Consider the following 15,281-nt stretch of genomic DNA (forward strand, 5'->3'; position numbering starts at 1 on the left):
AGATATGTAAAATGTCTAAGACATATCTTATGTTCAGGCTTAACACTGAGGGAAAAGCAGCACTTTGTGGGCATCAGAGGTAAAAAGAAATAGTTTGGGAGCGAAAGAGCAATGACTAAATTTAAGAATATTCTGAGGACACACCTTGTATCATATTGAAGATCAGTGGAGATCAAGATGAGAGAATAAATAATATGAATTATTACAACTAATATTATTTTTTAAAAATTGCAAACTTAACATTGTGTTTGTATGCTAAACAGTTAAAGCTGAATCTCCCCCCTGGGTAAGTCAGCATCTTTTTACATTCACAACCACTCCACTGGTCTTTGTCAGAGGCTTTGGAGCGCTTCACCTGCAGCAGCTGATGGAAGTCGGCTCAGGGCTCTATCCCCTTGGAGCGCCTGCTGCTTCCATCTGTGAATTGTGCCATTATTCCCCAGAAGTAGGTAATTTATGTAGCTGTTTATCTGGGAGGAAAACCTTCGCTCCCAGGATGGAGACACAAGGCAGAGGAACGGTGGCAGGGCAGCGCTGGGCATTGATTTCACAGATTGATAGGTAATGCAGACTGCTTACTTGTAATCTAATTCAGTCACCCTCAAGTACGTACCTTGTAGCCTGGCCCGAGCTGATGAATTGCAAATATCTGTGCGGGATTGAGGGCTTCGCTGAATACGTAGACGGCTCCTAGCTGCCCACAGAATACTCTGTTAGCGTCTGCCGTCTCCGAGGACCCGAGGAAGCACTTATCATAACTCTACAGAGAGAGAGATAAATAAAGAGAGGCTACTTCACTTTGTTCTTTGGGAATACAGAAATAAATAACCAAATTCACACTGAATTAGGTAGAGGGGGGAAAAGTGAGAGATTTTGTTCTTTTGTCTTTAGTTCTATTTTTGTAATTGACACATTGAGTTGTTGTATCGTTTCAGTGTTTACCTTGACAATTCCCTGCTGGAAAGATGAAAACAATGTCCCTTATTTATGAGGATGTTAAACCGCAATATAACCCCAGGGGTAGTAAGAATGTGTGCTGGGATTACATTATAAAACTGAAGGATACTTTAAAGCATCAGCAGCATATTACATAACAGCTACTGTAAGGAAATGGTCAGTATGAGGACAAGTGGAAATGTGAAGGAAAACGATCAGATTCAAAATTCAAAGTTCAGCTCACATTTAACACATTTTTTATTGATACTCAATGTCTGCACTTGTCCATGTGTGATTCAGCTGTCACAGGGGAAAAAAAGTTTAAAGCCGCCTCATGGTGAACTTTGTCTACTTCAGTTGTGGGAAAATTCCTCCACGAGAAACTATCCTTCACAGATAAAGGCAGCTTCACTTAATGCGCTGGAATATTTCATGAACACTTATATCGACACCTGTGATTTGTGCAGCCTCCCCTTGAACACACAGCTACAGCATGAAGCACACCTTTGAAAATGTGTCTCATCTGTGCAAGTGTGAATTGCTTCTTAAATCTGTTCCACAGAGCCGGTTTGATTTGACTCAGCCAAGCAAACATGGAAATAACATACTGTTAAACCTTCACTTGCAATTGTCTTACATTTTAAATAAGAACACTTCAGTGTGATGATGTTCGGATACATATGATGTGCACGTGTATAGCTACTCTGATTTAACCATTTTTCACTCCATACATAAATCTGTCCTCAAACGTCTTACATTCCATCTTCCAGCCTCTGCTGCAGCACAATTCTGTGACAAATGGATATTCCATTTAAGACTGAAACGCTGGTCATATTTCTGAGAGAAATCCATGTCGATATGGTGAAACTCATTTTGCTCAATGAACACTGAAGATGTACTGTATTCTTTTTCCTCTCAACATTTGCAGCCATTCCAAACATCAATGGTGCAGCTTCAGTCTCTGCTGTGCCAATAAACATCAAAACAGGGGAATAAAAAAAGGGCATTAGCGAGGGGGAGTAACAAAGGAGTGTTCTTACATCATTGGTGTTGACGTGCCATGCCATGTCTCCATAAGAAACGAGCTGTCCGTTTACGTAGCATCTGATTTCACTGTTTCTCCAGCGGCTGTAGATGTGAACGATACTGATCATGTACCACTGCAGGTGAGGAGAGAACCAGGTTGAAAAGATTTAGTAAATGAACGACAGAACAGGTGGATCCATTAAGAACTTTATAACTATTATCAAAACTACAGAGGGGTTTCCTTTAGAGAGCAACATTTCAAATATTGAACCTCGCACTTACTACAGAGTCACAACCATGACATTTGCTACCAAATGCTGTGAAGTCTCGAGTGGAAGAAAGTGAATAATAGATTAGAGGAAAGGCTGAGAGGAGGCAAATGGAGTAATTTTTCAGTCTGCACAAAGCCACATCACTGGCACTTTAAGGATGACAATGACACTGGCTAATTCAGAGATGAAACACTGACTACAGCCAGAGGTCAAGTGGGAGCAAATATCTCACAGATAGTGATTACAATACTGATTACTAAAAAACTGTACTGTATATGTTAACATTTTTTTCATGTTTCCTAAAAATTCTAAGGGTATACACATGCATTAATATGTGAACATGTGAACTTTAAGGAGAAAAGGTGTTTGCGCTCTTACTCACTGTCCAAAAAAGAAACTCTCTTTCCAGGTGCGTAGGCCAACAAACATTTAGGACAACAGGAAAAAGCTCGCACACTGATCAAAAATGGGAATGTCCACTAGAGAGATTGACGGATGTAAAAAAATATTTAATGGTCCATCAAAAATAATAGAAAAGTGCAACCACGGTGATGAAATAAAAATAAGGAAACAAAACTAACTAAGACAAAAACATTTCGACCTACACAGACATCTTCTTCAGTCTGTCGACAGACCATTAGTTTTTTGTTGTTTTTTTTACATCCGTCAATCTCTCTAGTAGACATTCCCATTTTTGATCAGTGTGCAAGCTTTTTCCTGTTGTCCAACATGTGAACTTTAACATAACAAAAAATAATTGCTGTTTTTTTTGTTTTTGTTTTTTAGGTAAAGGCAATTGGCAAAGGCAATGAAAAGGTTGACTGTACTGATTTCCACAAATATCCTTTTTGTCTGTTTTGCAAATCAATAGGATGGAACATACTGAGTTACTGTGTATGAAGTAATAAATGTTTTTAATTTTCACTGCTTTGCTCATATCTTCTGATGAAAACCTCAGGATATATGGTTCTTTCATACAATAGCCTTTGGAGCAGCAGTTTATTTTTTCAAGTTCTCTGTTTTTTTTATCCTAGGATTTATCTCACATGCTGTGCTGCTGATGCAGCAGTAAGTGTACTGATGTCAGTTCTTTTGGTTTAACACTGAAGCCCCGACCAAATATTTCTCCTTACTCAGATCATTTCTTGCCTTTTTTGAATTGCAAAGTTGATAAAGAAGTGCTCAGTTTGGCCTCGAGTCCAAACATCAGGTGCACAAAGAAACACTACAGAGTGAAAGGGAACTATTAGGCCTCATATGATATTGTCATAGAATAGAATAGGTCAATCAGATGGCCTTTGCCAAGGAATTAAACTGTGGTATATGAAAAACTGTGCACAAGGTGCGCAACAACCTTCCAATAGTGAGTATATACAGTAGAAATCTTTACATTTATTTTTTAACAAACAACAATTTAATATACACTACTACCATAGGGTCCAGTGATTTCACATTAGGAAATTAATCCATTAATAAGCCATTAAACGTATAATAATATTCTTAAGTTGCTAAGAAAACAGCAGACAAATCATTCCTTTAAACAATATGACTTTTCTCTGTCATTTTGAATCAATGCTCTGTAAAGCTTTCTTGCTGTCATGAAACAATGTTAAGTGCAAAACACTGGCACAACCAACAGTAGGCTACAATCTGTCTATCTCCTGTGTGACTATGTAGTATTTATTGTTCTGACCAAGGAAAGGCCAGCAGTCAAAGGTAAGGACACTTAAAAAAGGATTCATGGCTGAGGGGAAGAGTGCAAGCTGCTGGGAGATAATTTAGAAAGGCACTTATCCACAGATGTCTGAACCCCAGATCAATTACAAATTTCAACATGTGCCTTTTTCTTCTAGGAACTTCTATGACACGATTGGTGCGCAGTAGGAGTGGGATAAATAGTTGTTCCCAGGTGTTATGTGAAGGCTCTAATTGTTTGATTCGTACTTTAAGACAGTTTTACTTCGCTACAGGGACAGACATGCTTCTCTGACATTCCACGCTTAATTAAGTTTCATTTTCTCATCTACATTTACATCCAATTACACCTGTAAGACTCCTCTGAGGGTCTTCACGTCCATGTGCAGATGCATGCAATTTTGTAATGTCAATAAAATAACAGGTGGCAGGAAGGGAGTCAGCAGGGGGAGGTTTGGCTGAAAGTGCAGGGTGTTTAAAAGAGCAGCATCATTTATGAGAAGTAAGACCTTTATCTCTTTTCTTTCATCTCAGGCCACATGTCTGTAACTCAGTGTTGGCATTATGGAATTCGTGTACAGAGGTGGTTTGCTTAACTTATACACAACTTATATAACTTATAACCAGTACATCATATTAATAAACAAAGCACCATATACATGAATCTTTGTAGAAATTAAAGGTATATAATTTTTAATTATTATAAAAAGGCTTTCAAAACACTGAAACATAGCCTTTGTTGCCTGTCCCCACAGCCAAACGCTATATTTTACCACAATGCATAATGAATATAATCCTTCTAAAATATCATTTTTTTTGCATATTAGTGTGACTTCATATTCTATCTACACTTATAAAACATTTTCTTTATAAAAACTCCAATTTTGGTTAAAATTCACATTTTAGTCCCGTCCCCAGGTTTTCACTCAGTGCTGTTACCCAAACACATTCCCCCCTCTAAAAATTTTGGAACATTCCACCAGTGACATGTTCTGCAGGAAGTGACATCATTTGGGTCTTCTGAAAGTCATGGGAAGACCTAAATTAAATTCTCTCATTTATTTTTCCTTAAATTTAATGATATTGTAGCTGTGTCGGGGATGGTAACTCTCAAAACTCACTCCTCTTACCTAAATTATCTCTAAGACAGTATTTGTTGATATCAAAAGTATTCAGTTAAATCTTAAGAATGTGCTCTGTGTGCTAGATTTCACATAATTGCGGATTTTATGCTAGAAACTCATTGCTGTTACTCATACTCATATCCACGCACTCAAATAGCGTAGCCTACTCATTGCTGTTACCTTTTTTTTTTTTTTTTACCAAATGTTTTTCCAGTTATGAAATTGTTTCCTCCAAAACTTAAGAAAAAACACTTTATTTTTACATTCATATTGGTTCCATCAGTTGTCTGATTGCTTAATAAAATAGGCTACATGTATGTATGTGGTTCATATTCTTTTAAACATGGTTTTAAAATGGCATTTCAGTTTTGGTAACAGCACAGAAAAAAATGCAATGATAATAAACTTTCGAAAGTGGCAATAAATTAAATAAAGTAGCCTGAGATTGACTGGTACTTATTTTGAATGAGTAAATGTGTATATTAATAAATTCTATACTGAAATGGAATGAAAAATGAAGTTTAACTTTGAAGAGTTATAACGAGCTAATGGCACTCTTTTGGTGGAATGACCCACATACACAGCCACAGCATTATAGCTGAAACTCATAAGTAAAAACTAAAGCTGTGGTCCTACCTTTCTGGGCTGGAAATCATACTTCACACAATGCTGGAAACCTTTTCCTTTAGACTTCAGTGATGTCACAATCAAGCAGTTACCAACAAAATGTGCAGAGTAGCCGATGCCCTTGCTGGTGCGAAAGCTGTAAACAAAGAAGTGCACAGTAATTATACTTGGCTACACGCTTAGTACACTTAATTCGGTAAACATAATCAATCATAATCATAAGTAGGAAAAAATACATTTTCATTAAAATGTATCCCATTTTGTGCTTTTAAATGTTCCTACAGATATTTCCTACACACATCTGACAAACCATTAACTGAAGTCTAATAGCTGCTTCCTTCCTCATAATAGCATCGGGGGTCAACCAAATGTTTGAATGCATTGAGCAATGTAGGCACAAAGCAATTTGCAGGAATAATTGAGAGGTAGCTCTAATTGTTATGAGTATGTATGATATTGCGCTTATCCATTCAGAGCAGGAAAATACCTGAGGTGAGACTAAAACGCAGGCAAATTGTGCAAAGAATGTAAGAGGCAAAAAACACGTACTTGATGGGCACACTTTAGTGATGTTGCCAGGGTCTAATCCCTCTACTAAGATTGTCCTTACTCCGCAGATAATACATAAATGAAATTTTAGTAGAGGGAATGCCACCTGTATAGAATATGAAGAGACCCAGTGCAGCACACACACACACACACACACACACACACACACACACACACACACACACACACACACACACACACACACACACACACACACACACACACACACACACACACACACACACACACACACACACACACTAGTTCTCTTTTCTTTCCCTGCCTGCTCTGGACATCTTTTTCACTGCTGACATGTATTCACTACACTCCTACATTTCTTAAGGTCTATAACAGTCTGTCACCTTCAAAGCCCCCCGCACCCCACCACCCACTGGGATCATCTAAAACAAGCAGACCTCTTTGTCATGGCAGATAAAGAGCATAGACTTTTATATTGTGGGGTGCTTGCTACTGTGGACATGCCTGCCTGTGATCACACACATCAGGTGGAAAGCTGTAACCTTGGTCCGCTTTCTGAAGATACAATTCTTTTGTGTTGTCTACATGCCCTGCCACTGAGCTGTGAGGTCCTTGGAGAAATGCATAAACAGGATTAGCCTGCCATATCTCACCTTTTTTTTTGACACCGTCAGTAAGGAATGGCTGCAACATGAAAACCAACAACTTAGCTGAGCCAGTGCTTCCTTTGCTTTCTTTCTGACATTACACAACACAGGAATGCAGAACAAGTCCTTCCAATTTGAGTGAATTGTTTAATTCAAACGGTGTGATTCAACTAAAGCAATCTCAGTCAGCTGAAGATAAACAGTGAACCAAGTGTTATGTCTGACCAATTAATGGGAACAGTCTTCCTCGTTAGCCACCTCTACTTTTTCATCTTTATTATCCACTCGCTCTTTGCTTTCCCTCTCACAATTCTTTTATATGCCCCATTGTTTTCTGTGATTATCTCCCAAGGCTCCTCTCACAAACAGTGAAGAACAGCATCTGAACATCACGGCACTTGTGGGTTATTGATTTTAGCCGTAATTACCCACAAGCCCATGCAAGAGGCTGGAATGTGAGCCTTATGTGGCAGATATTCAAATCTAAATTAATACCTCCACAGTGCCTCCCACTGCAGCCGTCCACCTCTGTAACAGCCAGTACCAGTCATGGCAGTTCATGCTTCCATGGTTTTTAATCTCAATAATCTGACCTAATTCCTTTCTCTTCTGAATTAATTCATGAACATTTGCTGAAAAAAAAACCCTTTTCACAAACCACATTACATAAGTGTTGAAAAATGTAAAACTACTTTAACCTTGAAAAACAAGTTTGAGTCATAATCTGCTTAGATAGGAAAATCACTGTAGGTCACAGAGTATCAGACGGCGTATTGCTTTGTCAAATCGAATTACCATCATGTGGTTGTATGTCTCCTCCAACCAGTCAACTTGCACCCATGGCTGTGCAGACTCATATGCTATTTGCAGTGGGGACTTTGAAGGAATTCAATAAGAGTTATTGAGTGTATTTTCTGTTAAAATGGAAGGTATCAATAACGTATGATTCGACCGAATAATTTCCAAAGAGAAACATGCTGTCTTCACTATTTTTGCCACACATCTTCAACAGTGGAACCAATCCACACATTTGCCATAGTTTCAATGTGGGCACTCGAGATTAGTGTCATGACATGAACATGAAATGTAATTAAAACATAATTTAATCCTATTATAACACTCTGGCAAAATCAACATATGAATTCTGAGTTATTGCTAAAAACATGTTAATGAGGCGACTTTGACCTTTGTTCACAAAAATACAAACAGGTCATCCTTGAATCCAAGTGAATATGTGTACGAAATTGGGCAAAAACAGGAATAAATTGGGGCAGACGGATTGATTGATTGATGCAGGTACAGACTCATGACAACCCAAAAACATAATGCCTCCAGCCACAGCTGTCGTCGGTACGCTGGCATAATAAAGCTGCTAGTGCCTTTATAGGTCTCTGCTGAGGGGTAATGATTTCTCCTACAAAGCTAAAGCAATTAGATTGATGAAAAACAAGAAAGTGTAATCTTCTTCTCTTTGACATCATAACGTAGACTTAGAGCGCCTGTGAGAGAGTTGGGAGTGTGCTGAGGACACTGGAAACTGGAAACTGGAAACACAAAGGTATGTCACAGATTACCCACCAGTAGAGATATGGTTTGTCCTTGTCAACGTTGATGTTATTCAAGGGATCCATTCTGAACCAGGTGTTGAATGTAAATCCATTCTGATAAGGCCACTTGGCAATAGGAGGTAAAGCGATGGCCTGGGACAAAATAAAAACATGAGACAAAATCATGCAGTGTGGGAGATAATAGTTCAAAATGTAAATTCAAAGAAATATTACCTAAATTCCCACTGATGTGAATCTTCTTCAACTGATTAATCAATTTATAAAATTAGATTAGCGCAGCAAATATGTGTCCTGTATGGTATTTGCTATGTGATGGCCAGTTGTTATGGGCCAACTGCCCATTATAAATCCTCTGCATGTTGAATATTTTTGATGTCCAGCCTCTTTGAAAGTTGAATGTATATCTGCATTTGGGTAATCGCTATAATTCTGCAGGGAGTAATTTAGTACAACCCCTAAACAATAAATGAACACAGACTTAATAACTTACTTCAGTCATCATGCTTTGGCACGATGCAAAAGATACAAAGGTGATGAACAGCATGCTGACCACTGTAGCAAGAATACTGTCACAGGCTTCCCATTGCCTACCATGTTTCTGGTCACTCGCGTTGTGTCCACTCCAAAGATGAACAGATATCACATATCAACTCTGGACCCAATCTATTTCCTCACACCATCTATCTTACAGTGTGTTAGTTGCTCAAGTTTTCTCATGCTTAAAGCCTTTAATTCATATGTACTCTTGGCACTCTCATTACACATGTGTACTTGTTGCAGCAATATACACAGAATGTTACAATTCAATGACAGACCTTTGTAAACCTCAGCAGAAATAAGAGATATGTTTCTTTATATGAGAATTTGGTGAACACAGTATGCATGTTTGATTACTGTGCACCAAAATAAATCGTTTTGTTTTTTTTCTGAATTATTATGTACGGATTAAATTCTCAGTTGTTTTAGCCCTATAACCTGCAGGGCTCCATAAAAATGCACAAGCACATGTTGTTTTAAAATTGAATTCAGAATGGAAGATGGTGAAAGCTTACTGCTGCACTGCGACCAGGAAAGTTGAAGAAGGCATCTGGACCATGTCTCTGGGGCATCTGATTCAGCACTGACAACATTTTGACGGCATGCTTCGGCTGCACAGGTGGCAAAGGATAAAACAGAGTAATAACAAAATGCTAAAGACTTTCTCTATGACCATTTGGACCGCAGTCAATACGCTGTCAGTCACCACACTCACTCTTTCTGCAGCTAGTCAATTACAGAACAAGCCCCAAACAGATCAGTGCAATGGCTCTCTGGAGGGAACTCAAGTGACAGTGTCAAACCAATACACACTTCTGTCCAACTGGCTGCATCTGGTCCCTGGTATCACTTACCCAGAGGCCGCCCTCTCCTCGCAGCATGCTGAACAGCAACTTCAGTTCTTTCACCGTGATGCTGTAGCTGGCTAGCACTCCCAACGTGTCCACTAGCAGGTCTTTAAAGACAGGACAGAATGTACATTGTACATATTACCAAAAATACACTCACAGACACATAAACATGAGGAGAGAAGGTTTCATTATCAAAATCAGCTACATTTTACATTATAATTTCCCCACACTGCAGAGAAGGTCTTCATGGCAAAGTACAAGGTATTTACTATATGCATCAACTCCCAAGATAAAATAAAACACTGTTTCTTTAGATTAACTTCATTCTGACTGAGTTCAATGTCTGTGAAATTCCATTAAATTTATCACAGAATCACCTCCACAACAATGAAATTGAAACTGATTTAAAAGTCATGTCTATCTGGTAAATTGTTTAACAGTGTCACAGCAGGGAAACACATTATTTCATCAGCTGAAATACATTTTACAAGTTTCACAAAGTATTGATGTCATTTCAAAGTGACCCTGACGTCCACAGACAATAGTACTATGAGCTGAATAGAAATTTGAAGGACTCATTGCAGAATGGCCTGTATATATATCTTACAGCAATGCTAAAAAGGAAAAAAAAACTAGTTTTAGACTGCAGTGTTCATAGTGTCTCATTGTAATGTCAGACCACAGTGGTAGCAGCTGTAACACTGTTTTTAATTTAACCATTCATTTGAGAATCTCTATTGATGCTTATTCATGAATAAAGTGTAGGTCGAGGGGAAAGTCTGACCTGATGCAAAACAGCAGAGATCAGATTTCAATGCAAATGTCAATAAGTTCGGTTAAAAAAAAGAATTACAAATACTAAATACCAAGTACTTATCTCGTTATGTTTTAAGAAGGTATTAAATTCACCTCTGCTATTCAGCACTGATTTACCTGTGCATGAGTTTGTTAACATCATTACAACACAACTGTTCTCCAGATGGATCTTGCAGGTAGAAATTAGCTTTTTCCATCGAAAATCTATACTGAAAATGACTAGTCTAATGTAGCTCAAAATTCAGATCTATTAAAAGATATGGAGAAGTAGTTTTGTTGCCAAAACCAAGAAGGACGAACCAATGACTGTGGAACTTGCTGACCATCAACATGATAAGGATCAATCTGAAAATGAACACGCATGTGTCGCCATTGCTGCTGGGCAAAACACTGTTATCATTACCTGCAATCATGTCTTCCACCGAGCTCATTTTGAGCAGCACCTGCTGGATGAGGCCCACCTCAGTGCTTGTTTGTAGGTTTCGAACACTTTTTCGCAGGATGGCGGTGAACATGCTCCAGATTTCAGCCTGACAGGTGACATCACAGTGCTCCAGCAGCTCCACCATGCAGCCGATGCTTTCCGCATCCTGGATAATGAAGTTTGTCTCCATATCAAACTCACCGCCAACCAACTGCAGAAAAAGATGCGACAGTCAGATATGGAACATTTAAAAAGACAGGATTTTTTTTTTTACTTTTCTGTGTTGTAAAATTATATTTGGTGTTCAGCTGATGTAATGCTCCCGCTTGGAGCGACGTGGATTAAATTTAACTTACAGGCTGAGCGCTGCAGTTTGACCCGGCTTTCAACCCTGTTCTTGATAGTTTTTTTTCTCTGAGGGGAAATTAACCAAGAGGACCCTTTCACATATTTTCCAGGTCAGTACTCTGATGTTAAAGGGCTGGCCGGCACTGGAAGAAGAAAGTGGAGATCTCTTTCCTTTTTAAAGGGTTTTGATCCGAATTTAAGCACCCATGAAAATAAAACTGCCTGGCATTTAATGAAAAGAAGAGGAGAGGGCCGTCCACACAGCCACACTGCTCCTTTTGAGTCACAAAAGATAATCACTATTAAGAAAGTAGAAAACAACAATCAATAACAGAGTTCTTCAAGACCAACAAGCATGAAATTAGCCCTCTAAAGAACCGCATGGTCTATATGGAGAGCACTGACAACAACTTGCTGTTGGGCATCAAAGCAAGCAGGTGGAAAATGAGCCTAGATACCCGCTACACATTACTGTGATTGACAGGTAATAGCTCAGTGAGATCAAAAGCAGCCTAAAGTAGTAAAAAGAGACTGGTCCTTGGAGGTATAAATCCAGCCTCAGCTCAATCATCATCAGATCTCTGTGCAATTACATTACAATGATGCGTGTCACCGGACTGTTTGGACTTGAAGATTTGAGAGACAGTCTTTCTGGTTGCTGTGTAGATAAAAAAAAAGTTAAAAGTTAAACTCCACAAAAGCTCTGGGTTTTAATCTCTCTCAAGCATAACACACCTCACTTTGCATTTTAAAAAAGAAGAGGTGCTGCAGCTGCACCAATGTTAAAAAAAAAAAAAAAAGACCTTATTAAACACGGTGAAGTTTCTGCATTCAACTATTATTGCAGGTTTGTAGATCCAAGTGATGTAAGCAGAGAAATCAATCTTAAAGCCATTTGCTACATATTTTGAGAACCACTTTAATGCTGAAATTCGGCCTGAATAGCAGACATCTTGATCAATGGGCACAGAGAGCAGAGTCATTGTTCAGTGAGGCACTAACAGCAACAGGGATTCACAGCTTGAGAACTCATGGGGTGGAGGTAATATGCAGTCTGTGACCAAAACGTGCAGAAAGAGTCCTATAAAGCTAAGCAGGTTGTAACAAGTTTGTCATCTAAATATAGTCACTATGCTAAGTGATATGGAAAATGATCAGACTGGTGGAAAGCTTGTTATCAGTATGGAGACGATCCTCAATGCCAAACTGCCGGCTCCCTCTACCACCTGCCTGACGCCATCATGCATTCACTCAATCACAGTAAACAAATTCGAGGTAACCTGGCAGTGTGCTCGCCATAAGAAATATTGCTGAGGACAAAAACCTAATAATGGAGTCGATACAGCTCCTGTCAAGCTCCCCTCCGCTTTAAGATCATTTATAAATCGCAGCGAAGGTGCAAATGTCTGCCCGTCGGAGATGAATAACAAAAAGTTTGTATTCAGTTAAGTGTCATGAGAAAGTCAAACAGTTCAAAGTGTTCAGAACTGATAAACTGCTGTTTTCAGGGATTAACAACTTTCCCCACTACCATGTATGTGTGTATGTGTGTGTATAGTTATTTCTTTGTGTCATCAAGGACACCAATATATCAGGAGATAATGAAGAGGAGACTTTTTATGGATCCAGAGGCTGTCAGGGTTATTTGTTTAAAACTAAGTTACTATCAGCAGACAAAGGCTCTCCTGTTGCAGCCATCGTGATGAACATAACCCAATATTACATGCAAGGAGAGGAGAGAGCCATGAGGTCTAGACTAAACCTCATCATTGTGCAGTGCTATTGCCATTAATCACACTATTCACAGGCACGCCACAATCCTGAGAAGTGGTGTAATTGCAGATTCAGATCCCCAGGACAATTTTCACCCATTATGCTACAAGAGGTAAATAAAGACATGAAATCACTGATTACACACTTAACACACCGAGAGCAGAGCCTCTGTGAGCCACATAAAAACTCTCAATAAATCAATGCAGAGTTTGAATACCACTTAATTTCAGTGATGTCAACCCTGTAATCAATGTTATGTTCAAAAGCAAATTCTTTGTATAAAGGAGCAAACTGCTCAGCCTATTCAGACAAAATGAACGAAAAGTGAAAACAATTTCAAAGTGGCAGAAATGTTCGGACTCCTTTCTGTGGTACTTGAAATATAGCTCAGGTGGCTCTTGATTACCTATGAGATGTTTCTACATGTTGATTAGACTCAACCTGTGGTAAACTCAGCTGATTGGACGGGATTTGGAAAGGCTCACACCTGTCTTAAGAGGGTGTCACAGCTGACGATGCATAACAGAGTAAAAAAAAAACTAAACAAAAAAAGCCATGACGTCAGAGGAACTGCATTCAAAGCTCAAAACACAGGATTGTGCCAAGGGAGGCACAGTCTGAGAAGCATACAAAAAATGTCTGCTGCTGCACTGAAGCTTCCCAAGAGTAAAGCCTCCATAGTTGTTATGGCCCCGGCTGTTGCCAGAGAGAAGGCATTAAAATGTATAGAGTGGTAAGTGGTTGATACACATAGCCTACCATATACCATGATCACAATGGCCCTGTTCACACTCACACTCTCACACTCTCCCTCTCCCTTATAAGTCACTCATAAGTATATAGAATAAAACTTAAGAAAAACTAAATAAAAAAAAGAATTGTTTATGTGTGCGGGTGTGTTTAAAATAATAAACTATAATAAGATAATAAGTAATATCAATAAACAATAAACATCAGAAATAAATTAGATAAACAGTCTTACATTGAAACATTTCTTGATGTATGACATGCAGTGACATATTCTCCTGCCAGTTCTATAGCAGAGCTCTCTCTGTCTCTCTCTCTCTCTCTCTCTCTCTCTCTGCAGTCCACTGTACATAGCCAAACCTTTGCTACAACACATACAGCTTTTATTCTGTTTTCTTTGGGGTGTTCAGATTCAATCAATTGGACATGAAAGCAAAGATGTACCCATGTTCCCGCAGTGGACTGAGCAGGTCTGATTAAACCAAAAACTAAAAGGTTTAACAGTATCAAAGTAAAAAATCTTGGGCGTGGCATGAAAAACGCCATTGTAACAATTATTTCCTAGGTTATGTACACATTTGAATAAAAAATGGTTGGGTTGGCTAGAACTGCTTGTTTCATTAGGAACAAATGACCACGCTAAATAAGTTTCAGAGTTTCACTGCAGAGATGGAGAACCTGCCAGAAAGACAACAATCTCTGTAACACTCCATTAATTAGCTCTTGTTGGTGGAGTAGCCAGACAGATTCCACCCCTAAATCAAAGGCATGTGGCCGCCTGCCTGAGGTTCACTTAATGATAGTAAACCTGACAGCACAAGATCAACATATTCTGTTGTCTGTTGTTGGGGGAAAAAAACATGTAAGTGGCCTGGATGCCATGTGGCAAACCAAGCAGCAGAAACAGCCATGGCTCATCAGCTAGCTAATAGTGTTCCAACAAACAAGACGATGATGGCAGCAGTGTAACCAACAGGACATAGCTGCAGTGGCTTCATGACAGGAGTGTGAATACCAGTCACCCAGACACCGGACAAGGTCTGGAGCTGAACCTTTTTGAAAATACGTGGAGGGACTGACTGCATCTCTGTACCATCCAATCTAATAGGAGCTGAGAGCATCTCTATAAGAACGCCACACAGAGCACAAAAACACGGTGAGCTAGATAGTAAAAGCATGGAGGAATTAAAGGTGTGATGGCAGCAAATGGAGCTTTCAGGGAGTAATAAAGAGACTAAAAGTATAAATAAAGGAGACATTTCTCTGTTTCATCTACTAAATGTGCAACATTTTCAACATTTCTAAATATCTTTTTTACTTGGTAATTTGGGTCTGTATCACTTCTGAATGTATCTGCCACAG

At 39.0% G+C, this 15,281-nt stretch overlaps 1 protein-coding gene across 7 annotated transcripts in view; it reads right to left on the reverse strand.

Annotated features, from left to right (window-relative positions):
• The window catches only part of nbeab (neurobeachin b), a 213,911-nt gene that overhangs the window by 130,807 nt on the left and 67,823 nt on the right, over positions 1 to 15,281 (reverse strand). For all 7 annotated transcript variants that reach the window (XM_085795996.1, XM_085795995.1, XM_085795997.1 and 4 more), the window contains exons 2-8: positions 11,031 to 11,262; positions 9,815 to 9,915; positions 9,476 to 9,571; positions 8,434 to 8,555; positions 5,690 to 5,816; positions 1,977 to 2,096; positions 614 to 760 (exon numbers count right to left, since the gene is read on the reverse strand). In XM_085795996.1, coding sequence (XP_085652122.1) covers positions 614 to 760; positions 1,977 to 2,096; positions 5,690 to 5,816; positions 8,434 to 8,555; positions 9,476 to 9,571; positions 9,815 to 9,915; positions 11,031 to 11,262 — 945 coding nt within the window. The remainder of the gene's footprint in view (positions 1 to 613; positions 761 to 1,976; positions 2,097 to 5,689; positions 5,817 to 8,433; positions 8,556 to 9,475; positions 9,572 to 9,814; positions 9,916 to 11,030; positions 11,263 to 15,281) is intronic.

Source organism: Trachurus japonicus, chromosome 13, assembly GCF_045865225.1.
Source record: "Trachurus japonicus isolate A0001 chromosome 13, Traja_1.0".
Classification (NCBI taxonomy): Eukaryota; Metazoa; Chordata; class Actinopteri; order Carangiformes; family Carangidae; genus Trachurus; species Trachurus japonicus.